General features: G+C 47.8%; 1 protein-coding gene across 1 annotated transcript in view; it reads right to left on the bottom strand.

The window, feature by feature from the left end:
- LOC140415729 (radial spoke head 14 homolog) overlaps positions 1–26,656 on the bottom strand; it is an 86,745-nt gene that overhangs the window by 51,700 nt on the left and 8,389 nt on the right. The window contains exon 2 of the mRNA XM_072501082.1: positions 6,676–6,812. Coding sequence (XP_072357183.1) covers positions 6,676–6,812 — 137 coding nt within the window. The remainder of the gene's footprint in view (positions 1–6,675; positions 6,813–26,656) is intronic.

The following is a 26,656-nucleotide window of genomic DNA, read 5'->3' as shown; positions in this document are numbered from 1 at the left end:
TCCGTATATGCTTTCTGATCTATCCGTTTTATTTCTACATCTTTCTGTTGTAACTCCGCCAATTTTCCTGAACTAAAAATATCCGCCTCATCCTCCGCCTGTTCTTGTTCTTTTTCAACTATCTGTTCAAAAATCTTTTCTGATAATTGCACTTCAACTTCATCTTCACTCTTTGATTTCTCCACTTGTCTTAACCTGTGACATTGCGACCTTGTTACTACACAATTTGGAAAAATCCCAGGATATTCGTCCTTCAACCCTTCAGTTGACTGATTTTCCACTGGCTTATCAGCCAAAGTAGGCACCACTGCCACCTGCGATCCAGCTATATCATTACCCAAGATAAACTGTATTCCTCGACAAGATAGTTTATCTATTACTCCTACTTCCACTTCACCACTCTTCACTGGACTTTCCAACCTTACTTTATATAATGGAACGCTACTCCTCTCACCCTGAATTCCACATATCACCACCTTTTCTGGCAACATTCTTCCCAAACTACATAATTCCTCATCTCTTACCATTAAAGATTGACTAGCCCCTGTATCTCTTAAAATTGTGACTTCTTTACCTGCTCCTCCTGATACACATGAGTAAACTTTACCCACACAAGCAAATTCTCTAAAGGCATTTGGCACCTTCTTAACAATTACTTCTTGAACAGGCTGTACAATCGTTTGCACCTCCTTCGCTTCCCTTGGGCTTTCCTGTACCATTCTAACAAAACCCACTGTTTTATCCTGTTTTACCACATCAGCCTTCCCAGTGCTTTTCTTCAACCACCAACACTGTGACTTCACATGGCCTAGTTTATTACAGTAAAAACATTTGAAACTTTTCATTTCTTTTGCACCCTCCTGGATTTCTTTTTTAATCTGAGGTACACTCTCTTTATTGTCTCCCATCAGATCACCTTTACCTTTACCACTTGAGTATTTCTCATGTCCCCAGTTTCTATTCCTCACCGGCTGAAACTGATGTCGGAAACCAATCTTTGAAAAATGAAAAATGAAATGAAAATCGCTTATTGTCACGAGTAGGCTTCAATGAAGTTACTGTGAAAAGCCCCTAGTCGCCACATTCCGGCACCTGTTCGGGGAGGCTGGTACAGGAATTGAACCGTGCTGCTAGCCTGCCTTGGTCTGCTTTAAAAGCCAGCGATTTAGCCCAGTGAGCTAAACCAGCCCCTTCTGAATCTTTGATTCATGAACAAATTCATAATCATCTGCCATTTCCGCTGCTAATCTCGCAGTTTTAACCCTCTGTTCTTCCACATGAGTTTTCACTACATCAGGAATTGATTTTTAAACTCCTTCAAAAGTATAATTTCTCTGAGAGCTTCATACGTAAGGTTTATTTTCAAAGCCTTGATCCACCTATCAAAATTACTCTGTTTGAGCCTTTCAAACGCCATGTATGTTTGACCAAATTCTTTCCTTAAATTTCTAAACCTTTGTCTGTAAGCTTCAGACACTAGCTCATATGCACTTTAGTTGGATTTCTTCACCTCCTCATACGTTCCAGATACCTCCTCCGGTAGTGATGCAAACACTTCACTAGCTCTACCTACCAGCTTTGTTTGAATCAGTAACACCCACATGTCCTGTGGCCATTTCATTTGTTTAGCTACCTTCTCAAATGAAATGAAAAAGGCTTCCACTTCCTTCTCGTCAAACCTTGGCAATGCTTGGACATATTTAAATAGATTCCCACCAAGCCTTTGACTATGACGCTCTGTCTCATTATCCTTATCCATCTCCTCCAACTGTACGTGTCCCTTTACGTCTGCCAATTTTAACTGATTGTCATGTTTCATGGACATTTTCTGAAGTTCAAACTCCCTCTCTTTATCTTTTCCCCTGATCTGTATCTCCCTTTATTTGTCTTTTTGTTCTGCTGGGGCTATTCTTTCTTTTCTCCTTTCTTCTCTCTCCTTTTCTTTTTCCTCTCTCTCTCTTTCTCTTTCTTTTTCCTCTCTCTCTCTTTCTCTTTCTTTTTCCTCTCTCTCAATCTCGTAGTCAAGCCGCTTTAATTCTTTCTCATGTTCCATTTGTTTAATTTGCAACTGAATTTTTGCCATTTCCAATGAGTCAAACTCTATCTCAGGCAATTTTAAATGCTTAACCACCACCATAATTACCTTATCTTTTCGCATTTTGTCAGGTAATGTTAACTGCAATGTTCTTGCCAAATATAACAGTCTGCTTTTTGTGCCTGTCCATAAAGTACTACGTGTGACATTCTCCATCCCCAAAAGCTTCTGAGTCTCCGAAAGAGCCATTGTTCACAACGCTCTCCCTACTTAAACTAAAATACCACACCGGAAAAGCAACAATTCTTCACTGTCTTTAAGTTCACAAAAGCCAATCCAATGGATAGACTTTTATCCCCCTCAAGCCCCTAATTGTTATGGGCAAGGCGTTTTCAGAACCCCAAAATGTATCATGGAGTTCAACCAACCTCTCCCTTTAATGGATTTGTTGCTTTTCCGAGCACGCGGCCTTTTCCCGAGGTGTGGGATTACAACTATGGACACGTGTTTTTAAAAAAAACAACATTGTTTATTCCATGAACTCAACTTAACATCTTAAATAAACATTGGGTCTCTTAACACCCCTTACTTCAAAGATAACTCAGAAAATATTGTAATAGTAAATAATTCCTTAAAATGTTCCTTCAAACTTCCAAGAGACTTAACACCTTTAAACAGTATCACATCAGGTTAAAGGATATATATTTTTTCTGTAGAATGGCTGAGATATATTAGCTTGGGTGACTTCAGCTCCAGCACCTTGCTTTCTTCCTGCAGCTCTCTGGAAACACACAGACACACCCAAGCTGTTTTCTCAAACCTGGCTTTCTCCCTTCAAACAGATCACAGCAAACCAGAACTTCTCAAGCTGCTGTCTCAAACTGGCGTTCTACTTTTAAACTGCTCTCAGCAAAATCAGCCAGGCACTTTTTAGCTGCTCTCAGCAAAACCAGCCAGACACTTTTCAAACTGCGAAACCAAACTGCAAAATGGCTGACCGAAAGCCCAGCTCCACCCACACTCTGACATCACTGTTTTCTTAAAGGTACATTGCTTAAACATCCATGTCTTAAAGGTACTCTCACATGACAGTGCAAACTCCACACGGACAGTGACCCAGAGCCGGGATCGAATCTGGGACCTCGGCGCCACGAGGCAGCAGCGCTAACCACTGTGCTACCATGCTGCCCTAGGCACATTACTTCTGGACCCAACATTGACTTCCAAAATTTTAGACCGTGAACTCTGTCCCCCATTTCGATTTTGTTTTTCCGTGTACCAGTTTGAATCTTGTTTTTCATATTTTGCTTTTGGACAGAGCTGTTCATTATTCTGCCATTCACTCACTCTGGAAAAATGACGTTTGTTCAAAGACGCCTTTGTTTTTTAATCCTTTCCTCCTGTCACCCTATTGCAGATCTTCCCTTTTGTTCTTCCTCCTACTTCTCCTTTCAATGACACAAAACCCATCATATCTCTACTTTCCTTCAATTCTGAAGAAGAATTTTGAGCTTCTTGTTGAGTTTTTTTACTCAAAATGCTAAAACTGTTTCTCTCTCCAGCACGTTCTGTTTTTATTCAGATATGCAGCAGCCACGGTACTTTACTTTTATTTTACATTCTGAGGGGGCCTAGATGCTGAGAGGGCATTTCCCATTGTGGAGGAATCTAGAACTTATAATAATAATCTTTATTAGTGTCACAAGTAGGCTTACATTAACACTACAATGAAGTTACTGTGAAAATCCCCTAGCCGCCAGACTCCGGCACCTGTTCGGGTACACAGAGGGAGAATTCAGAATGTCCAATTCACCTAACAAGCACGTCTTTCGGGAATTATGGGAGGAAACCGGAGCACCCGGAGGAAACCCACGCAGACACGGGGAGAACATGCAGACTGTCATGTGAGAGTACCTTTAAGAAATGGGTGTTTAAGAAATGTACCTTTAAGAAATGGGTGTTTATCAGTGATGTCAGAGTGTGGGTGGAGTTGGGCTGTCTGTCAGCTTTTTACTTTTGTTTTAGGCTGTTTGCTGCAGGATGTGTTTTAGTTTCGTTTTCAGAGCTGGATAGCTGCAGTCACAGCCAGGAGGGGTATTAGTCTCTCTCTCTCTCTAATCTAAAAACTGTAAATCGATCCTTTGGTGATTTAAAACTAATAACTGCTCTCAGTAGTGACTTTAACCTGATGTGCTTCTGTTTAAAGGTTTTGTTTAAGTCTTATGGATGTTAAAAGGAAAGCTTAAAGGATTACTTAGTGTTGTAGTCTTTGGGGGTTGTATTTGAATTAATGGTTGCTAAGATGTTCACTGTATGTTTTAAAAAGGTTAACTTGAGTTCATAGAATAAACATTGTTTTGCTTTAAAAAATACTTTTCCATTTCTGCTGTACCACACCTGTCGAGTGGGCCGTGTGCTCCCCATACCACAATCTATTAAAAGTTGTGGGTCAGGTGAACGCCACGATACACTTTGGGGTTCTCTAAACCCTGGCCCATAACAAGACTCCACACAGACAGTGACCCAAGCCGGGAATCAAACCTGGGTTCCTGCCGCAGTGAAGCAACAGTGCTAACCACGGTGCTACCTCCCTTCATGGGTCCAGCTTCAGAATAAAGGGCCTCCCATTTAAGATGGAGATGAGGAGGAATTTCTCCTTTCACAGGGTCATTGTTGTTTGGAACTCTCTTCCACAGAAAGCAGTGGAGGCTGAGCCACTGAATATATTCAAGGCTAAATTCGACAGATTTTTTGATTCACTCAGACATTAAGGATTGGGGTGGGTGTGGGGGACAAGCAGAAATGTGCAGTTCAGACCACAATCACATCAATCCTATTGAATGGCAGAGCAAGCTCGATGGGCCAATGGCCGACTGCTCCTGTTTCTTACAATCTCCAGGGCTCTGTTAAATCCAGCCCAGGAGCACTACAACAAACTGGAGAGTTTGATATTTCCCAGTGCACTGTGTAATCTGCATTGATTGACAAAATGGGCATTGATTTTCCCTGGATACTTTGGATGCGAAAGAATCTAAAAGGTGGTCAAGGATAGAGTCCTTACAAGAGTTTAACCCATGTTTAGCCATCTCGGTAAAGAAGTTGAAGCTAGGAAACAACAGTCTGGAGGATCAGTAAGGGGTTACTTGGCCTGCTGGATCCTACGAAGAAAATGTGCTGATCAAGTGCCCTCTCTTAACACTGCCCAGCTAACTGGAAATACATTATTTTAACTTTTGCTGCTGGTGGCTTGAAGAGGACTTTTGTAACACGTAAGAGACTCTCTGGGGCACTTTAACAAGACTTCACCAACAATTTATTCTGGAAATTCCCTGAGGAGTTCATTAAGTACAGTGCTGCGAGAGCTATTGGCAACTTAAAAAAAAAATTTTTTTAGAGTACTCAATTCTTTTTTTCCAATTAAGGGGCAATTTAGCGTGGCCAATTCACCTACCCTGCACATCTTTGGGTTGTGGGGGTGAAACCCACGCAGACACTGGGAGAATGGGCAAACTCCACACAGCCAGTGACCCAGGGCCGGGATCGAACCCAGGTCCTTGGCGCTGTGAGGCAGCAGTGCTAACCACTGCACCCCCATGCTGCCCCGCTATTGGACAACTTTGACATATTTGAGTAAAAACATTTGTACCTTAGCCCCATTTCTCAGCATATTAAAGATGTGAAACAAAGTCAGTGGTGTTAGACTTGAGGGTGTAACAGCACTAAAAATCCCAAAGCATTATGAAGTCAAGTCACCGAGTGTCTTTAAGACAGATAGGTTCTTGATTGATAAGGTTGTTACGGGGAGAAGGCAGGAGAATGGGGATGAGGAACATATCAGCCATGACTGAATGGTGGAGCAGACTCAATGTGCTGACGGCCTAATTTTGCTCCTTTACTTTATGGTGTTATCCTCTAACTTATAGGAGACCCCAGGAGAAAGGGATCGCTTGAATGCACACACCTTCGCCCCTTTGGTCTGTGCGAGGAGTACCCCAGAGTGAGGTGGATGGTGGGACAGCGAGTAAATTTAAGGAGGAGATGGCAGATTTTAATTGGCAATGGTTTAAAGGGTTATTGAGGACGGGCAGGACGATGAAGTTAAAGCCATGATGAGATCAGCTATGATCGAATGGCAGAGCAGACTCAATGGTTCAAATGGCCTAATTCCATTCCTATATCTTATGAACTCATGAGGCCTGGTAGAGCAGACCAGCTACTGGAGAAGAGAGGGACAGAAGGAGGCAGTCGCCCCTGTCTCCCCTCAGCCCCTGTGTACAGGACATCCATCCTCTGGACCACCTCAACCACCACCGCCGTGCTGCGTCTGAAGAACCCGTGTATGCTCCCCATCGGTCCCTGATGAAACCTGATGCTGAGTGTCAGCCAGGACATGCCACACATTCAGTGGAAGTGGGTGTGCAGAGCTTGGCTACAATGTGTCACAATACTTGTATCTAATCAGAGCGTGAGTGTCCGCTTAGCACTTCAAATATGAGTAATCAGCAATTAGGCCCAAAACTGTGTGTTAAAACCAGACTTTCAAATAGACGTATTGTACTATTACAGCGCCGATTCAGCACCTGTCCCATTCACCAGAATAACTTCTAAAATCTCTTCCATATCGGTTCTCAGTCACTCACCTTGTGTGGTGATGGTGGCAAACATCAACGCACCTGCTGCCGCAGCCCTCACCTCAGTCTCTGAGTCACTGAGCAGCTCCACCAGGATTGGAATCACCTCCTCATTGCAAACTTTGTTTTTCCCTTCCAAGGGCACACTGAATGAAAAAGAAAATGCAAGATGTAGCCAACAAAACACACTTATTCCCCGATGTTAGACCAGAATCTTATACAGAATTACACAGGAAGAGTAATTTACTAACTCTGGAAGATGGAGTATGTGATAAATCTACACCCATTCATTACGATGAAGCCAGCATGTTGGGGCTGGTTTAGCACAGTGGGCTAAACAGCTGGCTTGTAATGCAGAACAAGGCAGCAGCGCAGGTTCAATTCCCGTACCGGCCTCCCCGAACAGGCACCGGAATGTGGCGACTAGGGGCTTTCCACAGTAACTTCATTGAAGCCTATTTGTAACCACAAGCGATTATTATTATGTTAAACTTGCCACTTTAAACCACTGCTGTGTAACCAGCACAGCCTGCAGGGTTCAGGGGCTTCACACAGCAGCAAGGGACCCAATAACTTGAGTTTCTCGCACTACTTAAAGGCAGCTTGTACCTCTTAAAGGGGAAGTGGGTGTGGCTGGAATAGTTGTTGGGGGTCCTTTGTGAACTGAATCTGTGCCATCAAAGATTGAAGGATGGTCAAACATGATAGCGAGTGCGCAGCCAATTATTCTGAGAAAGCACTGGAGGCCTTGGGGAAAGAGACGGAAAAGAATGGCAATGTCCTGTAACCACAATGGGTTGTACACCCTCCAGATGCATGCTGAGGAGGCAATGGGAAGAAATAACAGTGGCTGTCAATGCCAGGTGTGTTGTTCATTGAGCATGGATGTAGTGCAAGAAGAAGTTTAATGATCTCACAGGAGTTCTCAAAGTGAGTGACTTCACCTTCAAAAGCCATATCCTCCCAAAAGCACTCTGAGCTACACCATAGAATCCCCAAAGTGCAGAAGGAGCCAATAGGTCCATCAAGCCTGCACCGACCCTCTGAAAGAGAACCCTACCTAGGCCCACTCTCCTGCCAAACCAGCCCTATCCTGGTAACCCCATAAACTAACCTGCACATCTTTGGACACTTGGGGCAATTTACCATGGCCAATCCACCTAACCTGTTCATCGTTGGACTGTGGGAGGAAACTGGAGCACCCGGAGGAAACACACGCAGACAAGGGGAGAAAGTGCAAGCTCCACGCAGACAGTTACCCAAGACTGGAATCAAACCTGGGTCCCTGACGCTGTGAAGAAGCAGTGCTAACCACTGTGCCACCGTGCTGCCCACAATCACCACGATCTCAACATTGACCAGCAACAATCTTTATCAGGTATTATGGGCGAGGCGTTTTCAGAACCCCAAAATGTATCATGGAGTTCAACCAACCTCCCCCTTTAATGCTATTGTTGCTTTTCCGAGCACACGGCTTGTTCCCTTGGTGTGGGATTACAATTATGGACACGTGGGTTTTTAAACACAAAACAATGTTTATTCCATGAACTCAACTTAGCCTCTTAAATAAACATTGGATCTCTTAACACCCCTTACTTCAAAGATAACCCTGAAAATATTACAACACTAAATAGTCCTTCAGTTATTCCTTTCAACATCCCAGAGACTTAACACCTTTAAACAGAAACACATCAGGTTAAAGGCTTTACTTTTATGAGTTTAAATCACCCAAATGATCCAGAGATAGTCTTTCATGGCCGAGATCACAGCAGATCCAGCTCACTGCAAACACAGACACTCCCAAGCTCTTTTCTAACCTGTGACTTTGCGACCTTGTTACGACACAATCCAGAAGAATCCCAGGATATTCATCCTTCAACACTTCAGTTGACTGATTTTCCACTGGCTTATCAACCACAGTAGGCATCACTCCCACCTGCGATCCAGCTATATCATTACCCAAGATAAACTGTATTCCTGAACAAGATAGTTTATCTATTACTCCTACTACCACTTCACCACTCTTCACTGGACTTTCCAACATAACCTTATATGATGAAACGCTACTCCTCTCACCCTGAATTCCACATATCACCACCTTTTCTGGCAACATTCTTCCCAAAGTACATAATTCCTCATCTCTCACCATTAAAGATTGTCTAGCCCCTGTATCTGTTAAAATTGTGACTTCTTTACCTGCTCCTCCTGATACACATTAGTAAACTTTACCCACACAAGCAAATTCTTTAAAGACATTTGGCACCTTCTTAACAATTACTTCTTGAACAGGCTGTACAATCGTTTGCACCTCCTTCGCTTCTCTTGGGCTTTTCTTTACCACTCTAAGAATTCATACTGTCTTATCCTGTTTTACCACATCAGCCTTCCCAGTGCTTTTCTTCAACCACCAACACTGTGACTTTACATGGCCTAGTTTATTACAGTGAAAACATTTGCAACTTTTCATTTCTTTTGCACCCTCCAGGATTTATTTTTAAATATGACATACACTCTCTTTATTGTCTCCCATCAGATCACCTTTACCTTTACCACTTGAGTATTTCTCAGGTCCCTAGTTTCTATCCCTCACCGGCTGAAACTGATGTTGGAAACCAATCTTTGATTTATGAACTAATTCATAATCATCTGCCATTTCTGCTGCTAATCTCGCAGTTTTAACCCTCTGTTCTTCCACATGAGTCCTCACTACATCAGGAATTGATTTTTAAACTCCTTCAAAAGTATAATTTCTCTGAGAGCTTCATACGTTTGATCTATTTTCAAAGCCCTTATCCACCTATCAAAATTACTCTGTTTGAGCCTTTCAAACTCCACGCATGTTTGACCAAATTCTTTCCTTAAATTTCTAAACCTTTGTCTGTAAGCTTCAGGCACTAGCTCATATGCACTTAAGATGGATTTCTTCATCTCCTCATAGGTCCCAGATACCTCCTCCGGTAGTGATGCAAACACTTCACTAGCTCTACCTACCAGCTTTGTTTGAACCAGTAACACCCACATGTCCTGTGGCCATTTCATTTGTTTAGCTACCTTCTCAAATGAAATGAAAAAGGCTTCCACTTCCTTCTCGTCAAACCTTGGCAATGCTTGGACATATTTAAATAGATTCCCACCAAGCCTTCGACTATGACGCTCTTTCTCACTATCCTCCAACTGTACGTTTCCCTTTACGTCTGCCAATTTTAACTGATTGTCATGTTTCATGGTCATTTTCTGACGTTCAACTCCCTCTCTTTATCTTTTTCCCTGATCTGTATCTCCCTTTCTTTTTCTTTTTGTTCTGCGAGGGCTATTCTTTTTTTTCCTCCTTTCTTCTCTCTCCTTTTCTTTTTCCTTTCTCTCTCTTTCTCTCTCTTCTTCCTCCCTTTCTCTCTCGTATTCAAGCCGTTTTAATTCTTTCTTATGTTCCATTTGTTTAATTTGCAACAGAATTTTTGCCATTTCCAATGAGTCAAACAGTATCTCGGGCAATTTTAAATGCTTAACCACTGCCATAATGACCTCATCTTTTCGCATTTTGTCAGGTAATGTTAACCGCAATGTTTTTGCCAGACCCAACAGTGTGCGTTTAGTCTCTGTCCGTAAGGTATCACATGTCACCGCGTCCAACCCAAAAACTTCTGAGTCTCCGAAAGAGCCATTGTTCACAACGCACTTAAACTAAAATACCACACTGGAAAAGCAACAATCCTTCATTGTCTTTAAGTTCACAAAAACCAATCCAATAGATTGACTTTTATCCCCTCGAGCCACCAATTGTTGTGGGCGAGGTGTTTTCAGAACTCCAAAATGTATCATGGAGTTCAACCAACGTCCCCCTTTAATGCTATTGTTGCTTTTCCGAGCACACGGCTTGTTCCCTAGGTGTGGGATTACAATTATAGACACGTGGGTTTTTAAACACAAAACAATGTTTATTCCATGAACTCAACTTAACCCCTTAAATAAACATTGGATCTCTTAACACCCCTTACTTCAAAGATAACTCCGAAAATATTACAACACTAAATAACCCTTCAGTTATTCCTTTCAACATCCAAGAGAGACTTAACACCTTTAAACAGAAACACATCAGGTTAAAACTTTACTTTTATGAGTTTAAATCACCCAAATGATCCAGAGATAGTTTTTCATGGCAGAGATCACAGCAGATCCAGCTCACTGCAAACACAGACACTCCCAAGCTCTTTTCAAACTGAAACTAAAAACTGCAAAATGGCTGATCTAAAGCCCAGCTCCACCCACACTCTGACATCACTGCATCTCTTAAAGGTGTTCTCACATGACACAGGACTCAATCCAAAATACTCAGTACTGTTGAAAATCTCACACCCACAACACACCGCTTCACAAAAGCGTTGAATATATTTCATTCCGTCTTGCCAGCAAGAAGCAGGGTAGTGTGAATACACAAGATTGTGAAGATCACAGGGTTTTCTTTGGTGCTTCCGGGTGCCATTGACTACAACCACATCTGGGCAAAGCGAATTGATTTTGAGATGTGACCGTGTACCCGGGGGAACAAGGGGGTGGCAGTGGCATAGTGGTATTGTCACCGGATTAGCAATCCAGAGATCAGGACAATGTCTGGGACCTGGGTTCAAATCCTGGCACAACAGATGGTAAAATCTGGATTGAATAACAAAATCTAGAATAATCGTGAAGCCATTGTCACTAATATGCATTTATCTGCCTCCCTTGTCTGGCTCACATCAGGTTTTACAGCATGGGAGGAAGCACTTTGGCCCATTTTGTCCGCACTGATCAACAAGCGCCTATCTATTCTAATCCCATTTTCCAGCACTTGCTGTGGTATTTCAAGCGCTCATCTAAATACTTCTTAAATGTTGTGAGGGTTCCTGCCTCTACCATCCTTTCTGGCAGGGAGTTCCAGATTCCCATTGCCCTCTGGGTGAAAAAGCTTTTCCTCAAACCCCCTCTAAATCTCCCGTACCTTATCTTAAATCTACGCCTCCTGGCTATAGACCCCTCTACTAAGGGGAAAAGGTTCTTCCGATCTATCCTATCTATGTCCTTTATCATTTTGTACAGTTCAACCAGGTCTCCCCTCAGCCTTAAGCAGCTCTAAGGAGGACAACCCCAGCCTCTCTTCATAGCTGAAACATTCCATTCCAGGCAACATCCTGGCGAATCTCCTCTGCACCCTCTCGAATGCAATCACATCCTTCATATGCTGTGGCGACCAGAACTGTATATAGGACTCTCGCTGTGGCCTAACGAGCATTTTACACAGCTCCATTATAACCTCCCTGCTCTTATAGTCTATGCCTCGGCTAATAAAGGCAACCATCCCATATGCCTTCTTAATCACCTTATCCACCTGTCTTGTCTCTCTTAAATGCCCTCTGAGTGGCTTGCCTTTAAGCCAGCGATACCCACATCCCATGAATAAATAAAAAACTCCAATTAATTAAAAAAAAACATAGCATTGCAGATCCCTTGGCAGCAGTTATTATACCTTCTTTCTGCAGACATCCACCAGATGATTTGATGATGCCACTGCTCCGGAAACCATGCATAAAAGGAAAGCCATGTCGCCACAAGAGATGTGATAGAGCAGATCATTGAGGTACTCAAAGAACATTTCTGCTGCCTGGACCCCTCAGGAGGGGCCCAGAGTTACTCCGCGGAACTGATATCAAGATTCATGTTGGCTTGCTGAATGCTGCATTCTGCACAGCCTCGCCACCATGAGGTGACCGTCCACATCACCACTTATATGGTGACTAGCTAAGGAGCAGGAAGAGGAAGCAGAGAAGAAGACGAGGAGAAAGAAGGGACGAGGCCACCAACATGATCCTTTTCTGGACAGGTTGTCCATGAACCACTTAATCCGATTGGGATGCCAGTGCAAGCAACTCCAATTCCCCATTCACAAACTGTCATCCCTGTAGCTTATTTTCTCTCTGTCAGTGACCATCATTATGTCCACTTGGTCACAATGCAAAAATCCCAAATTAACCTAAAACAAACATGCCACACCAGATTTATAAATAATCAAACCATGTCACCTTGCATAGTAAAGTTAACCAATCATCCTTGTGCATTCCCTTAGCACCTGTCCTCTGTGTACCTGTCTTTACCTGTCAACATCCTAAACTAGCGGTGACTGGTAGAAGGCTATTGAGTTTCACTGGGCGAGACTACATATGGAGCAGACTGCAGGACGATCTCAAACAGATCTGGCTCTAGAATTCTTGGACTGAACCATGTCAAGGTGTGCGACAGAGATCTGGCTGACCGGCAATGAATGGCAAGGGGTGTGGATTGGCTGGGGTGGGAGGATACATGCTACCATTCTAGGAGAGGAGAACAAGCCTGTGCTCCACTGAACCACTGCCACTGACCCGGGGTGGTGTCCCAGTAAACCTAGCGAAATACTGGAGGGTGGATGACTGGATTGCTCTGATGTTCTGCAAGTCTGAACAGGCCTTCGCCCGGATCAGAGCTGATCTTGCCAAAGCTGGAATGCACTCTGTAGACGAAACACTTCCATTCCAAGTAGAAAGCGACGCATTGGACGTCGTCCTTGCCGCCACCCTCAATCAGGCAGGCAGGCCCGTGGCATTCTTTTCCCGCACCCTCCATGCCTCTGAAATTCGGCACTCGTCCGTCGAAAAAGAGGCCCAGGCTATTGTTGAGGCTGTGCGACTTTGGAGGCATTACCTGGCCAGCAGAAGATTTACTCTCCTCACTGACCAACGGCCGGTAGCCTTCATGTTCAACAACACACAGCGGGGCAAGATCAAAAATGATAAAATCTTGCGATGGAGGATTGAGCTCTCCACCTATAATTACGAGATTAGGTATCGCCCTGGCAAACTCAACGAGCCCCCAGACGCCCCATCCCGAGGTACATGTGCCAGCGCACAGGTAGACCGACTCCGGACCCTGCACGACAGCCTTTGTCACCCAGGGGTCACTTGGCTGTACCATTTCATTAAGGCACAAAATTTGCCCTACTCCGTCGAAGAAGTAAGGACAATCACCAGGGACTGCCAGGTCTGTGCGGAGTGCAAGCCGCACTTCTACCGGCTGGACTGCGCGCGCCTGGTGAAGGCCTCCCGCCCCTTTGAACACCTCAGCGTGGATTTCAAAGGCCCTCTCCCCTCCTCCGATCGACACAAATATTTCCTCAGTGTGATCGATGAATACTCCCAGTTTCCCTTCGCCATCCCATGCCCCGACATGACGTCTGCCACCGTCATTAAAGCCCTTAATTCTATCTTCACTCTGTTCGGCTTCCCCGCCTACATCCACAGTGACAGGGGATCCTCATTCATGAGTGATGAGCTACATCAGTTCCTGCTCAGCAGGGGTATCGCCTCCAGCAGAACGACGAGCTACAACCCCTGGGGAAACGGACAGGTAGAAAGGGAGAATGGGATGGTATGGAGGGCCGTCCAGCTGGCCCTACGGTCGAGGAATCTCCCGGCCTCCCGCTGGCAAGAGGTCCTCCCTGATGCACTACATTCCATTCGCTCATTACTTTGCACTGCTACTAACAGTACACCACATGAATATCTTTTTGCCTTCCCCAGGAAGTCCACATCCGGGGTATCGCTCCCAACTTGGCTTTCAGCTCCGGGAACCGTGCTTCTCCGTAAACATGAGCAGCTCCACAAGGCGGATCCGTTGGTGGAGACGGTGCACCTACTCCACGCAAACCTACAGTACGCCTACGTGGCGTTCCCCGATGGCCGCCAGGGTACCGTCTCCCTCAGGGACCTGGCACCAGCAGGTTCCACCTCTACACCACCCCCCTCGCCCCCGACACCACCCTCCTCTCCCCCGCCGCTCCCATCACCCCCCTAGGACCATCCGTCCTGCCCACGCTTGTCGATGAAGAGGATTTCGGCACACACCCGGAGTCAATTTCGACCACGACAGCGCCCACATCGCCGTCACCACTTCGCCGATCTCAAAGAACCATCAAGGCACCGGACCGGCTGAACCTCTGACCGGCCCGTCGGATGCTAAGAGACATTTTTTTTGCTGCTCTGTAAATATTAAAATTTCTAATTGTATATAGTTATCCACCAACCCCCCCCGGACTCAATTTTAACAGGGGGTGAATGTGGTAAACCACTGTGTTCTGATATTAGAGGTTGTACGGTAGAACCTGCACCACAGGTTCACCTGTGGCCCCTGCATGCTAGCTCCGCCCAGGAGGTGGAGTATAAATATGTGTGGCCTCCAGCTCGCAGCCATTTCACCAGCTGCTGTGGGAGGCCACACATCTGATACTAAAGCCTCAGTTTGGATTCAACTTCGTCTCCAGTCAAATTGATCGTGCCTCAGGGTATGAAACGTCCTGCCTAATCGACTCTGGGAGCACGGAGAGCTTCATACACCCCGACACGGTAAGACACTGTTCTCTCCCTGTCCACCCCGTTAATCAAAAAATCTCCCTGGCCTCCGGATCTCACTCAGTAGGGATCAAGGGGTTTTGTGTAGCTAACCTCACGGTCCAGGGAAGAGAGTTCAAAAACTACCGACTCTATGTCCTTTCCCACCTCTGCGCAGCCACACTCCTGGGGTTGGACTTTCAGTGCAACCTCCAAAGTCTAACTTTCAAATTCGGCGGCTCTATAACCCCCTCACTGTCTGCAGCCTCGCGACCATCAAGGTCGATCCACCTTCCCTGTTTGCGAACCTCACCCCGGATTGCAAACCAGTCGCCACCAGGAGCAGATGGTACAGTGCCCAGGATCAGATCTTTATTAGGTCAGAGGTCCAACGGTTACTGAGGCAAAGTTTCATTGAGGCTAGCAACAGCCCCTGGAGAGCTCAAGTAGCGGTTGTAAAGACCGGGGAGTAGCATAGAATTGTCATCGACTAGTCAGACCATCAACAGGTTTACGCAGCTTTACGCTTACCCTCTCACCCGCATATCCGACCTAGTCAATAGGATCGCGCAATACAAGGTATTTTCCACGGTGGATCTTAAGTCCGCCTACCACCAGCTCCCCATCCGCACTAGTGACCGCAAATACGCTGCTTTCGAAGCAGATGGGCGGCTCTACTACTACTTAAGGGTTCCCTTCGGTGTCACTAATGGGGTCTCGGTCTTCCAACGAGAGATGGACCGAATGGTTGACCGGTACGGTTTACGGGCCACATTCCCGTACCTCGATAATGTCACCATCTGTGGCCACGACCAGCAGGACCACGACACCAACCTCCGAAAATTCCTCCAGACCGCAAAAATCCTTAACCTCACGTATACCAAGGATAAATGCGTGTTCAGCACCGACCGCTTAGCCATCCTCGGCTGCGTAGTGCGTAATGGAGTTATAGGCCCCGACCCTGAACGTATGCGCCCCCTTATGGAGTTCCCCCTCCCGCACTGCTCCAAGGCCCTGAAGCGCTGCCTAGGTTTTTTTCCTACAATGCCCAGTGGGTCCCCAACTATGCGGACAAGGCCCGTCCTCTGATCCAATCCACAGTTTATCCCGTCGATAGAGGCCCGCCAGGCCTTCAGCCGCATCAAAGCAGACATTGCATAGGCCACGATGCGCGCCATCGACGAGTCCCTCCCCTTCCAGGTCGAGAGTGACGCGTCTGACGTAGCTCTAGCGGCCACCCTCAAAAAGCGGGCAGACCCGTGGCCTTCTTCTCCCGCACCCTCCATCCTCCGAAATCCGCTATTCCTCAGTCGAAAAGGAGGCCCAGGCCATAGTAGAAGCTGTGCGACATTGGAGGCATTACCTGGCCGGCAGGAGATTCACTCTCCTCACTGACCAATGGTCGGTTGCTTTCATGCTCGATAATGCACAGCGGGGCAAGATAAAAAACAACAAGATCTTACGGTGGAGGATCGAAATCTCCACCTACAACTATGAGATCTTGTATCGTCCCGGGAAGCTAAACGAGCCTCCTGATGCCCTATCCCGCGGCACGTGTGCCAACGCACAAGTGGACCGCCTCCGAGCCCTCCACGAGGACCTCTGCCACCCGGGGGTCACTCGATTTTTCCACTTCATCAAGACCCGCAACCTGCCCTACCCCATCGAGGACGTCATGACAACCACCAGGAATTGCCAAATCTGTGCAGAGTGCAAGCCGCACTTCTACAGGCCAGAGAAAGCGCACCTGATAAAGGCTTCCCGTCCCTTTGAACGCCTCAGTATGGATTTCAAAGGCCCCCTCCCCTCCACTGACCGCAACACGTACTTCCTGAATGTGATTGACGAGTACTCCCGGTTCACATTCGCCATCTCCTGCCCCGACATGACCGCAACCACCGTCATAAAAGCCCTCCGTTGTATCTTTACGCTATTTGGTTTCCCCACCTACATACACAGTGATAGGGGGTTAATTCATTTCATAGAATGTACAGTGCAGAAAGAGGTCATTCGGCCCATCGAGTCTGCACTGGCTCTTGGAAAGAGCACCCTACCCAAGGTCCATACCTCCACCCTATCCCTATAACCCAGTAACCCCACCCAACACTAAGGGCAATTTTGGACACGAAGGGCAATTTATCATGGCCAATCCACCAAACCTGCACATCTTTGGACTGTGGGAGGAAACCGGAGCACCCGGAGGAAACCCACGCACACACGGGGAGGATGTGCAGACTCCGCACAGACAGTGACCCAAGCCGGAATCGAACCTGGAACCCTGGAGCTGTGAAGCAATTGTGCTATCCACAATGCTACCGTGCTGCCCACCTTTATGAGCGACGAACCGCGTCAATTCCTGCTCAGCAAGGGCATCGCCTCAAGCAGGACGAGCAGTTACAACCCCTGGGGAAACGGACAGGTAGAGAGGGAGAACGGAACGGTCTGGAAGACCGTCCTATTGGCCTTGCGGTCAAGGAATCTCCCAGTCTCCCGCTGGCAGGAAGTCCTCCCGGATGCCCTCCACTCCCTCCGGTCACTGCTCTGTACCACGACCAACCAAACACCTCACGAACGTCTCCTTGTCTTCCCCAGGAATTCCTCCTCTGGGACCTCGCTCCCGGCCTGGCTGGCAGCTCCTGGACCCATCCTGCTCCGAAAACACAGCGGGTGCACAAATCGGACCCATTGGTCGAGAGGGTCCATCTCCTCCACGCTAACCCTCAGTACACCTACGTGGCGTACCCCGGCGGCTGGCAGGATACGGTCTCCCTACGGGACCTGGCACCCGCTGGATCCCCACACACACCCCCGCCACCAGTCCCACCCTTCCTCCCACCGGCGCACCCCACAGCCACTCCCTTCCCAGGTGGATCGGTTCTTCCACCTGCCCCGTCTAGGCCCTCCCGCCCACCGGCACACCCCACAGCCGCCCCCTTCCCAGTCGGTCCTTCCGCCGGCCCCATCTAGGGGTGATGAAGCTGCCACAGAAGCCGAAACCACGCTCCCGGAGTCACAGACGCCCGAACCTCCACGGGCATCACCACCAAAGCTACGACGATCGCAGAGGACGACCAGGGCCCCCGATCGACTAATTGCTTCATTTTGAAATGTACATTACTGTTGTAAATAGTTAAGAGGTGATAAGACAAAATGCTGTACGGAGGTATTACGGTACCTTCATAACTGTAACTTCTACCACTTTACCACGTTGTAATATGAAACCACCACCCCCGCCAGACTCTTTTTAACAGGGGGTGAATGTGGTAATCTGTGTTAGAAGGATTACGGTATCTGGTAATGCCGGAATACCATTGATGGAGAATGTACTTGTTCCCATTGGTCAAGCCTGTATGTTAGCTCCGCCCTGTAAGGCGGGGTATAAGAGCCTGTGCCGCCCCACCAGCTTTCTTCTGTACCTGCGCTACTGGGGGAAACATCTAGCGTATTAAAGCCTTCAATTGTCTCCAATCTCGCTTCTGGAGTTATTGATCGTGCATCAGCGGGCCCGCCGATCGGTGGCCCCCGATCGCGAGACTGGCCAACCACGAGGCCCCCCCCCCCCCCGGTGACGAGTCCCACCGCGCCCCACCCGGCTGCAGACTGAGTCTGCACTGCCACTCTGAGCTCCCGCCGGGTGGAACCATGAGTGAATCATGCTGACGGGAACTCGGCCAGTTGTCGGCGGAGAATCGGCGCGAGGGCCTCTTTCAATGGCCCCCGACCGCCGCTGCGTCGACCGCGCGTGACTGGCGGTGATTCTCCCGGAGAATCGCGGGAAGGCATCGGACCTGATCGTGGGTCTGACACCCCATTCTCCGTCCCCATGCCGAGCACAATTGCGGCGCGGAGGCTCGGAGAATCCTGGCCATGGTCCATCCGGGTCCCAGGACTCCGTACTCACCCCACCTGCTGGTCAGATGCTAGAACTACAACAGTAAAACATTTAACTTATAATACACATGCAGATCATAGATCATAGAATTTACAATGATGATAGACTGCTCATATATATAAATGATAGTCTACCTATATCATGTGTGACCTTGCCTTCTGCAAGCTGGCTCACATGCTCCCCTTGACCCTGTCCTGTCTGCAAGCCACTCATGAATAGTGTCTCACCGCTCACAGATCCTTCCTGTAAGTTACCTTAAATTCTATGGATTCTATTAACGGGGATAGGGCAGGGGAGTGGGCCAGGGGAGGGTGCTCCTTCATAGGGTTGGTGCAGACTCGATTGGCCAAATGGTCTCCTTCTGCACTGTGGGGATGCTATGGATTCTAGTTTTTCCTCTTTTAAAAAAATCTTTCACAAGTTGTGGGTCGTGGCTAGGATAGCATTTATTGCTCCTGCCTAATTTCCCTTGATAAGATGGTCTTGACCCACTGCAGTCCATGTGGTGTAGGCACACCCACAGTGCTGTTAGTCTGGGAGATCCAAGTCAGGATGGTGAGCGGTTTGGAGGAGAAATTGAAAGTGCTGGTGTTCCCATGTGTCTGTTGCCCTTGTCCCTCTTGATGTTAGAGTTGGTGGTTCGGAAGGTACTGACGAAGGAACCTTGGTAAGTTGCTGCAGTGAACTGTGCATTGGTGGTGAAGGGAGTGAATTTTTAAAGTGGTGGATAGAGTGGAAATCAAGTGGGAAACCTGGTCCTGGGTAGCAGTCACATATTGTGCACAGCATCAGTGTCTGAACTGGTGAGAGTGAAGTTGAGTGACGGTGTTTCTTCTTCATAAATGTCTTCCTGTTCTTCCATCTCTTGCTCTTCTATTACCACCTGGCCAGGATGCAATTTTTGAGTATCTGTAAGCAAAGGTTGGGGTTCTGGCGAGGGGGAGGTATGGAGCGTTTCCCCCCTGTGGATAGATCAACATCTTTACCCTCTCCACCAAGGTATCCAGTGCATTGTCAGTGACATTAGAGCACGATCTCTCCCTATGACCCCAAAATTCATTCTTCTTCCAGTCTACACGCTCTTCCCACACAATCCCAGCACCTGCTCCAGTCACAATGCAGTTCCCCTTAAAGAGATGCAAGCTGTCTTTAGGCGGTGCTGCCCTCATAGAAACCTGGTGTTGCTAACTTTTGCCTTAGTTTAATTGCTCTGTTTTATCACCTTTGCTCTTGAGTCGCCAGGTATCTTTATGATACCGCCACGGGGTTCAAGTCCGAGTAATGAGCAATAATCCAATACACCGCTTAGTAAGATTTAAATCAAAGCACATTTATTATACACAGTAATCACTACTCGTATAAATTCTACGTCTAAGCTACTTCCACGACTAACAGGCCAATACTTAACTTGGAACTGGCCCACCAGGTCAGGGAAACGAATGGCCTTTCGTTCGGGTTCTGAGCCTGCGGGATTCGAAGTTGGTACAGATTGGTAGCTAGGAGCGCCTATCTCGTAGCGAGTGTTGAAGTAAGACTTACTCTATTTCAGCGATGGCTGGACCGGTCACTGTCAAGGGTTGGTTCGCGTTGCTGAGTGACCCGGTCAAGAAGAACGATTTGAACTTGGACTCTATTCTTATAGTCCCCAGGGACTTCCGGCCTTTCGGGGCGGAGCCTGTACCTGGTTCCAAGTGATTGGACTTTGTCCCAATCACTTGGTTCGATTTTCTCCAATGCTGGAGCGATTCCTTGATCGATGGGCGGTCTTGAGGTGGTCGTTCACCTCCCTTTGTGTAGGCTTCTGCTGGCGCCGACGAGTCTGGGTTGGCTTTATGTATCTAAATGTTGCTCATTGTTCCCGGGGATTGCTCATTACTATGCAGATGGCTGGTGTTTTGTTATGCTGATGGTTGCCGGTATCGATCTTGTCTGGCCTTTCCAGAGGTAAATACACACTCAACCCGCAGCTGCTTGTTTGTGTCCTGTTGGCTGACGTTCCCATCAGCCTTTGCCGTTCTCCATTTTAAATCGGGAGTTAGCCATTCTAAATCGGGAGTTAGCCATTTTACCTGGCTACACTGGGCCACCTGCTGAGGTAGGTGCAGTCACTCAACAGCATGTGTGGCACTTTCTGCACACAGCAATCATACAAATTCACAGGCAGCACTAATTTGGCAGCCAGCACACTGCAGAACTCAGCATGGTGCAACGTCTGAAGGCCAATGTCTCAGCTTCCATTGCAGCACAAGGAGCTCGCATCAAAGGGATGAGTGCAATGCAGCAGCGGAGGCTCAGATTGAAGTCAGACAAGCTCGGACTTCCACCATCAGGGCCCTGGATGCCAGTTTTTAAAGGGCCTTCCCAGGCATCATAGCAATCCATCAATCCTGTGGAAGTAGTTGAGTTGGAAACATTAGGGACCTTCAAGCAGCTGTTGGATAGGTACATGGATTACGGGAAAATGATATAGTGTAGATTTATTTGTTCTTAAGGGCAGCACGGTAGCATTGTGGATAGCACAATTGCTTCACAGATCCATGGTCCCAGGTTCGATTCCAGCTTGGGTCATTGTCTGTGCGGAGTCTGCACGTCCGCCCCGTGTCTGCGTGGGTTTCCTCCGGGTGCTCCGGTTTCCTCCCACAGTCCAAAGATGTGCGGGTTAGGTGAATTGGCCAATGATAAATTGCCCTTAATGTCCAAATTGCCCTTGGTGTTGGGTGGAGGTGTTGCGTTTGGGTAGGGTGCTCTTTCCAAGAGCTGGTGCAGACTCAAAGGGCCGAGTGGCCTCCTTCTGCACTGTAAATTCAATGATAATCTATGATTAATCTAGGACAAAGGTTCGGCACAACATCGTGGGCCGAAGGGCCTGTTCTGTGCTGTATTTTCTATGTTCTATGTTCTATGTAATCGGTTCTCGGCATGTTATTTGGTATGAAGCGCTGCCCGGGGAGAGTGCTCCTGGAGTACAAACCTCATGCCCTCTCTCTGGGTTACAGCTTTCATACTCTCCTTCCCACAACTAGCCTCCTTGTTATTGGTGTCAGCCGCCGGCCAAGATTTCTACAGAGCAGACTGAGTTGATGCAGTCTGAAGCTGGGTCTAGTAGGCCCAGAGCCACTCGGAATCACTCTCCTAGCCTGGCTGCTGTCTTGTCAATAATAGTTAAGCAGCCTTCCACCAACTCTGGTGCAGTCACTTGAGAAGCAGCTCATAGAAGCAAAATAAAAATGTGTAGAAGATACACACCAAAGGAATGCAAGGAAAAATGTTTATTTTTATATGTATTATTCATGATTTCATAGAAACCCTGCAGGCAGAAGGAGGCCATTCGGCCCATTGAATGTGCACCAACTCTCCAAAAGAGCACTTTATCTATGCCCACGCCCCCGCCCTATCCCAATAACTCCACCTAACCTTTGGGCACTAAGGGGCAATTTATCATGGCCAATCCACCCAACTTGCACATCTCTGGACTGTGGGTGGAAACCGGAGCACCCGGAGGAAGCCCACGCGGACACAGGGAAGATATGCAAACTCCACACCGTCACCCAAGACCGGAATCGAACCCACGTCCCTGGTGCAGTGAGGCAGCAGTGCTAACCACTCTGCCACAATTTAATTTATCAATTTGGATTAGGATGTAAATTTTCTGGTTTTTAAAAAAAAATTTGTGTTGTCAGGAAGATATTATGGCCAGTGATAGAAGAAACGTAAGGGACTACATTCTACCTTCCTGAGACTGAGTGCTGCGCCGGGGCAGGATTCGTGGACTTTCACGACAGCAAAACTGGCGCTGAACCTGAACCTGGACCGATTCAGCGACTGTGGGGGGGGTGGGCTAGCACCGGCGCCAGGTGGAACACAAATGATTCCAATGAAAAACGGTGCGGGGTTGACGCACAAGCTGCAGCTGCATATATACGCTTCCCTCCCCACGCACGCTCACCCCAGCCAACAATATATCACTGGATGTGCTGGAGTGTACCCATACAGCTGATGGGTCGGCTGGGGCCAGAGGACACTCAGGGGGGGTGGCCTGGAGGGAAACCTTTATGACGTGGCCCTAAGTTCACACTGGGCAGTCAGCGGTGTGCGCAGCTGCATGGCTGCCTTGCCGGCTGCAGCAATGGAGCTCCGTGCCCGTCCACCCTTACCCCCCCCCCTCCCCCCAGCAGACGCGTCCCCCTCCCCTCCCTGGCTAGCGGCACAACTGTCAGCAAACGATGGCGATGCTGGACACTTTCCGTACCCTCACTCTTCCTCAGCAACTACAACGCCGTTTTCACGATTTTTAAAAGAACAAGTGGACCCCACCGTCGGGAACTCAGTCCATCAGAGACAGAGAATCGTGAATGCCCGGAGAATACCGGGTCAGGCCCGCTAATGATATGCGAAAGGTGTCTACTGTACGTGCGTTCCGGACCGCATTGACGCCGCTGTTGAAATGACGGAGAATTGCAATTTGGCGTCAAATCGGCACCTGCCGCGATGTTGGTGTTGAAACCAATTCTCCGCCCAATTGCGTTTCCCGATTTCGCCGTCAGCCAATGGAGAATCCCACCCAAGGCGTTTCAGCTGCTGGTGAGTGGGGAAGTTCGGTGAGTTTATCATTATCACTCATTAATTATTTAATCATGTAGAACCTGGGCAGAAAGGGGTTGAACAGAGGGGTTCTGATACACAGTGGCTTAATTGGGAATTTGGAGTCAGTGGGAAGTTCTGGTATATATCGGTAAGTGCAACTTGTAAAAACTGAAGCCTAATTTCGCAGCCTGACGTAAAATAAGAATTTTAGAAATTCTGGTAAACAGAACTTGCCTGCCAGTGGCAGTTAACTGTCAATTGGTTGCAAGCATTTGTTTTTGAATAGGTGCTAATAGGTGTAGGGCACTAGGTTCACTGGGAACTTGGGAATAGTATAAAAGCAAGGCCTTGGGGTGGAACAGAGCCCTCCCGACACATTCGGTAGGGCGTAGGTAAGTTGGTTTCTCCACTTTAAAGCTACGTTAAAGTAAGGTAAGAGCTTTTTAAAATACTTCAATAAATTTCTACTGGGAATAAATTTCAAATAAGAGTCGTTTAACTAAAGTTATGGCAGGGGAGCTCAGTCCTGTGCGTTGCACCGCCTGCAGAATGTGGGAAATTGTAGACGCTCCTTGCAGTCTGGATGACCATGTGCACAGGAAGTGTCACCGGTATGACCAACCTGAGCTCCAGCTTTTGGAGCTTGCGTGACGGCTGAAGGCACTGAGCTACATCCGCGAGGCTGAGAGTTACATGGATAGCACATTTTTAGATGTGGTCATCCCGCAGCTGAAGGAAGTACTGTCAGAGAGGGAATAGGTGACCACCAGTCAGAAGAAGGGAGGCAGGCAGAGAGTTAGAAAAGCTCCAGAGTGCATCTCACTCAAGAACCGTTTTTCTGCGTTGGAAAACGGTGGGAGTGACAGTTCCTCTGAGGAGCGCAGCCAGTGCCAAGTTTACGACACTGTGGGTGGGTCAGCTGCTCGAAGGTGGAGGAGTAAGAGTGGAAGAGCAGTTGTGGTAGGAGACTCTATAGTGAGGCTGCAGACTGGCATTTCTCAGGCTGCAGACATGACACCAGGATGTTGCCTCCCTGATGCCAGGGTTAGGGATGTCACTGCACGGCTGCACAGCATTCTTAAGGGGGAGGGCGAACAGAGATTGTGGTTCACATTGGCACCAACGATACAGGCAGAAAGAGGGATGAGGTCGTGAAACAGGAATTTACGAAGCTAGGTAGCAGATTGAAAAGCAGGACCTAAAAGGTTGTAATTGTGGATTACTATCAGTGCCACGTGCCAGTGAGTATAGGAATAGGAGGATGGAGCAGATCAATGCATGGCTGAAGAGATGGTGTAAGAGGAAGGGCTTTAGATTCCTGGATCATTGGGTTCATTTTTATGGAAAGTGGGACCTGTACAAGTAGGATGAGTTATACCTAAACCAGAATGGGACTAACACCCTTGAGGGGAGTTTTGTTACTGCTGTTGAGGGGGGGATTTAAACTAATTTGGCAGCGGGATGGGATATCGAGTGAGGTTAGAATAGTGGGGTATTGCACAGCAAAATATGGAACAAAATCCAAGTCAGTCTGGAAGGCAGAGAGATATAAACAAGTTAAGGAGCAAGGGAGTAGTATGGCAAGGCTGGATAGCATTTATTTTAATGCAAAGTCTTGCGAGTGAGGCAGATGAATTGAGGGTGTTGATTAACACATGGCAGTATGATCGTATTGCTATCACAGAGACCTGGAGCGGAATTCTCTGAAAATGGGGCTATGTCCCCACGTCCGCGATAAAACGGGCACGAATCACTCTGGACTTTGCTGGAGAAAGTCCAGAGTTATTCTCCGTTTGAAGGGGGCTTACAGGGCCCCGGAGTACTCCACGCAGCTCCGGCACAACATGGCGGACCCACACAGCAAGTCAGCCCCAACAATATAGGCCACGCCCCAGATTGCACGCGCCCGCCGATTGGTGGGCCCCGATCTCGAGCCGGGCCGTCCTGGAGGCCACCCCTCTCCCCCCCCCGGTGACGGATCCCCCCGCCCCCTACCAGGGCAGCTGAGGACTGGGTCCGCAGCCGCCACTCCGAGTGCCCACTGGGTGGAACCATGAGGGAACCACGCCGGCGGGAACACAGCCAGCCGCCGGTTGGGAATCGCCACGGGGGCCTCTTTCAATGGCCCCCGACTGGCGGCGCGTCAACCGCGTGTGCAACTGGCGGCGGCGATCCTCAGGTCCACGGAGAATCGCGCGAAGGTGTCAGACCCGATCGCGGGTCTGACGCCCCATTCTCCGCCCCAGTGCCGAGCGCGATTTCGGCACGGAGCCTCGGAGAATCCCGCCCCTGGCTGAGGAGGGGCTGGACTGGCAGCTCAATATTCCGGATTATGGAATCTTCAGGCGAGACAAGGGGGTGTAAAAGAGGAGGTGGTGTCAAGGAGTCAAGGAGTCAATTATTGCAGTAAAGAGGGATGTCTTAGAAATTTCCTCAAATGAGGCCATATGGGTAGAACTTAGAAATAAAGAGGGGACAATCACGTTGCTGGGAGAGTACTATAGGCCCCCAAACAATCAGGGAGAGATAGAAGGGCAGATATGCAGGCTCATTTCTGAGAAATGTAAGAATAATAGGGTTATAATAGTAGGGGATTTCAACTTCCTCAATATTGACTGGGATAGCCAAATGTGAAAGGCTTAGAGGGGACGGTATTCTTAAAATGCGGGGGCGTGGGGTGCCTGATGGGAGGGAATGAAGCCTGGCAAATGGATGAAGTTTCAGCAGGAAACATTTTGTTGATAGGGACCATAACTCAGTAATTGAATTGGATTGGATTGGATTTGTTTATTGTCACGTGTACCGAGGTACAGTGAAAAGTATTTTTCTGCGAGCAGCTCAACAGATCATTAAGTACATGAGAAGAAAAGGGAATAAAAGAAAATACATAATAGGGCAACACAACATATACAATGTAACTACATAAGCACTGGCATCGGATGAAGCATACAGGGTGTAGTGTTAATGAAGTCAGTCCATAAGAGGGTCATTTAGGAGTCTGGTAATAATAATAACCTTTTCTGTCACAAGTATGAAGTTACTGTGAAAAGCCCCTAGTTGCCACATTCCGGCACCTGTTCGGGTAAGCTGGTACAGGAATTGAACCCGCGCTTCTGGCCTTACT

This window comes from Scyliorhinus torazame, chromosome 1 (assembly GCF_047496885.1).
Source record: "Scyliorhinus torazame isolate Kashiwa2021f chromosome 1, sScyTor2.1, whole genome shotgun sequence".
NCBI classification, from domain to species: Eukaryota; Metazoa; Chordata; class Chondrichthyes; order Carcharhiniformes; family Scyliorhinidae; genus Scyliorhinus; species Scyliorhinus torazame.
This window is presented reverse-complemented; position numbering and strand designations above follow the sequence as displayed.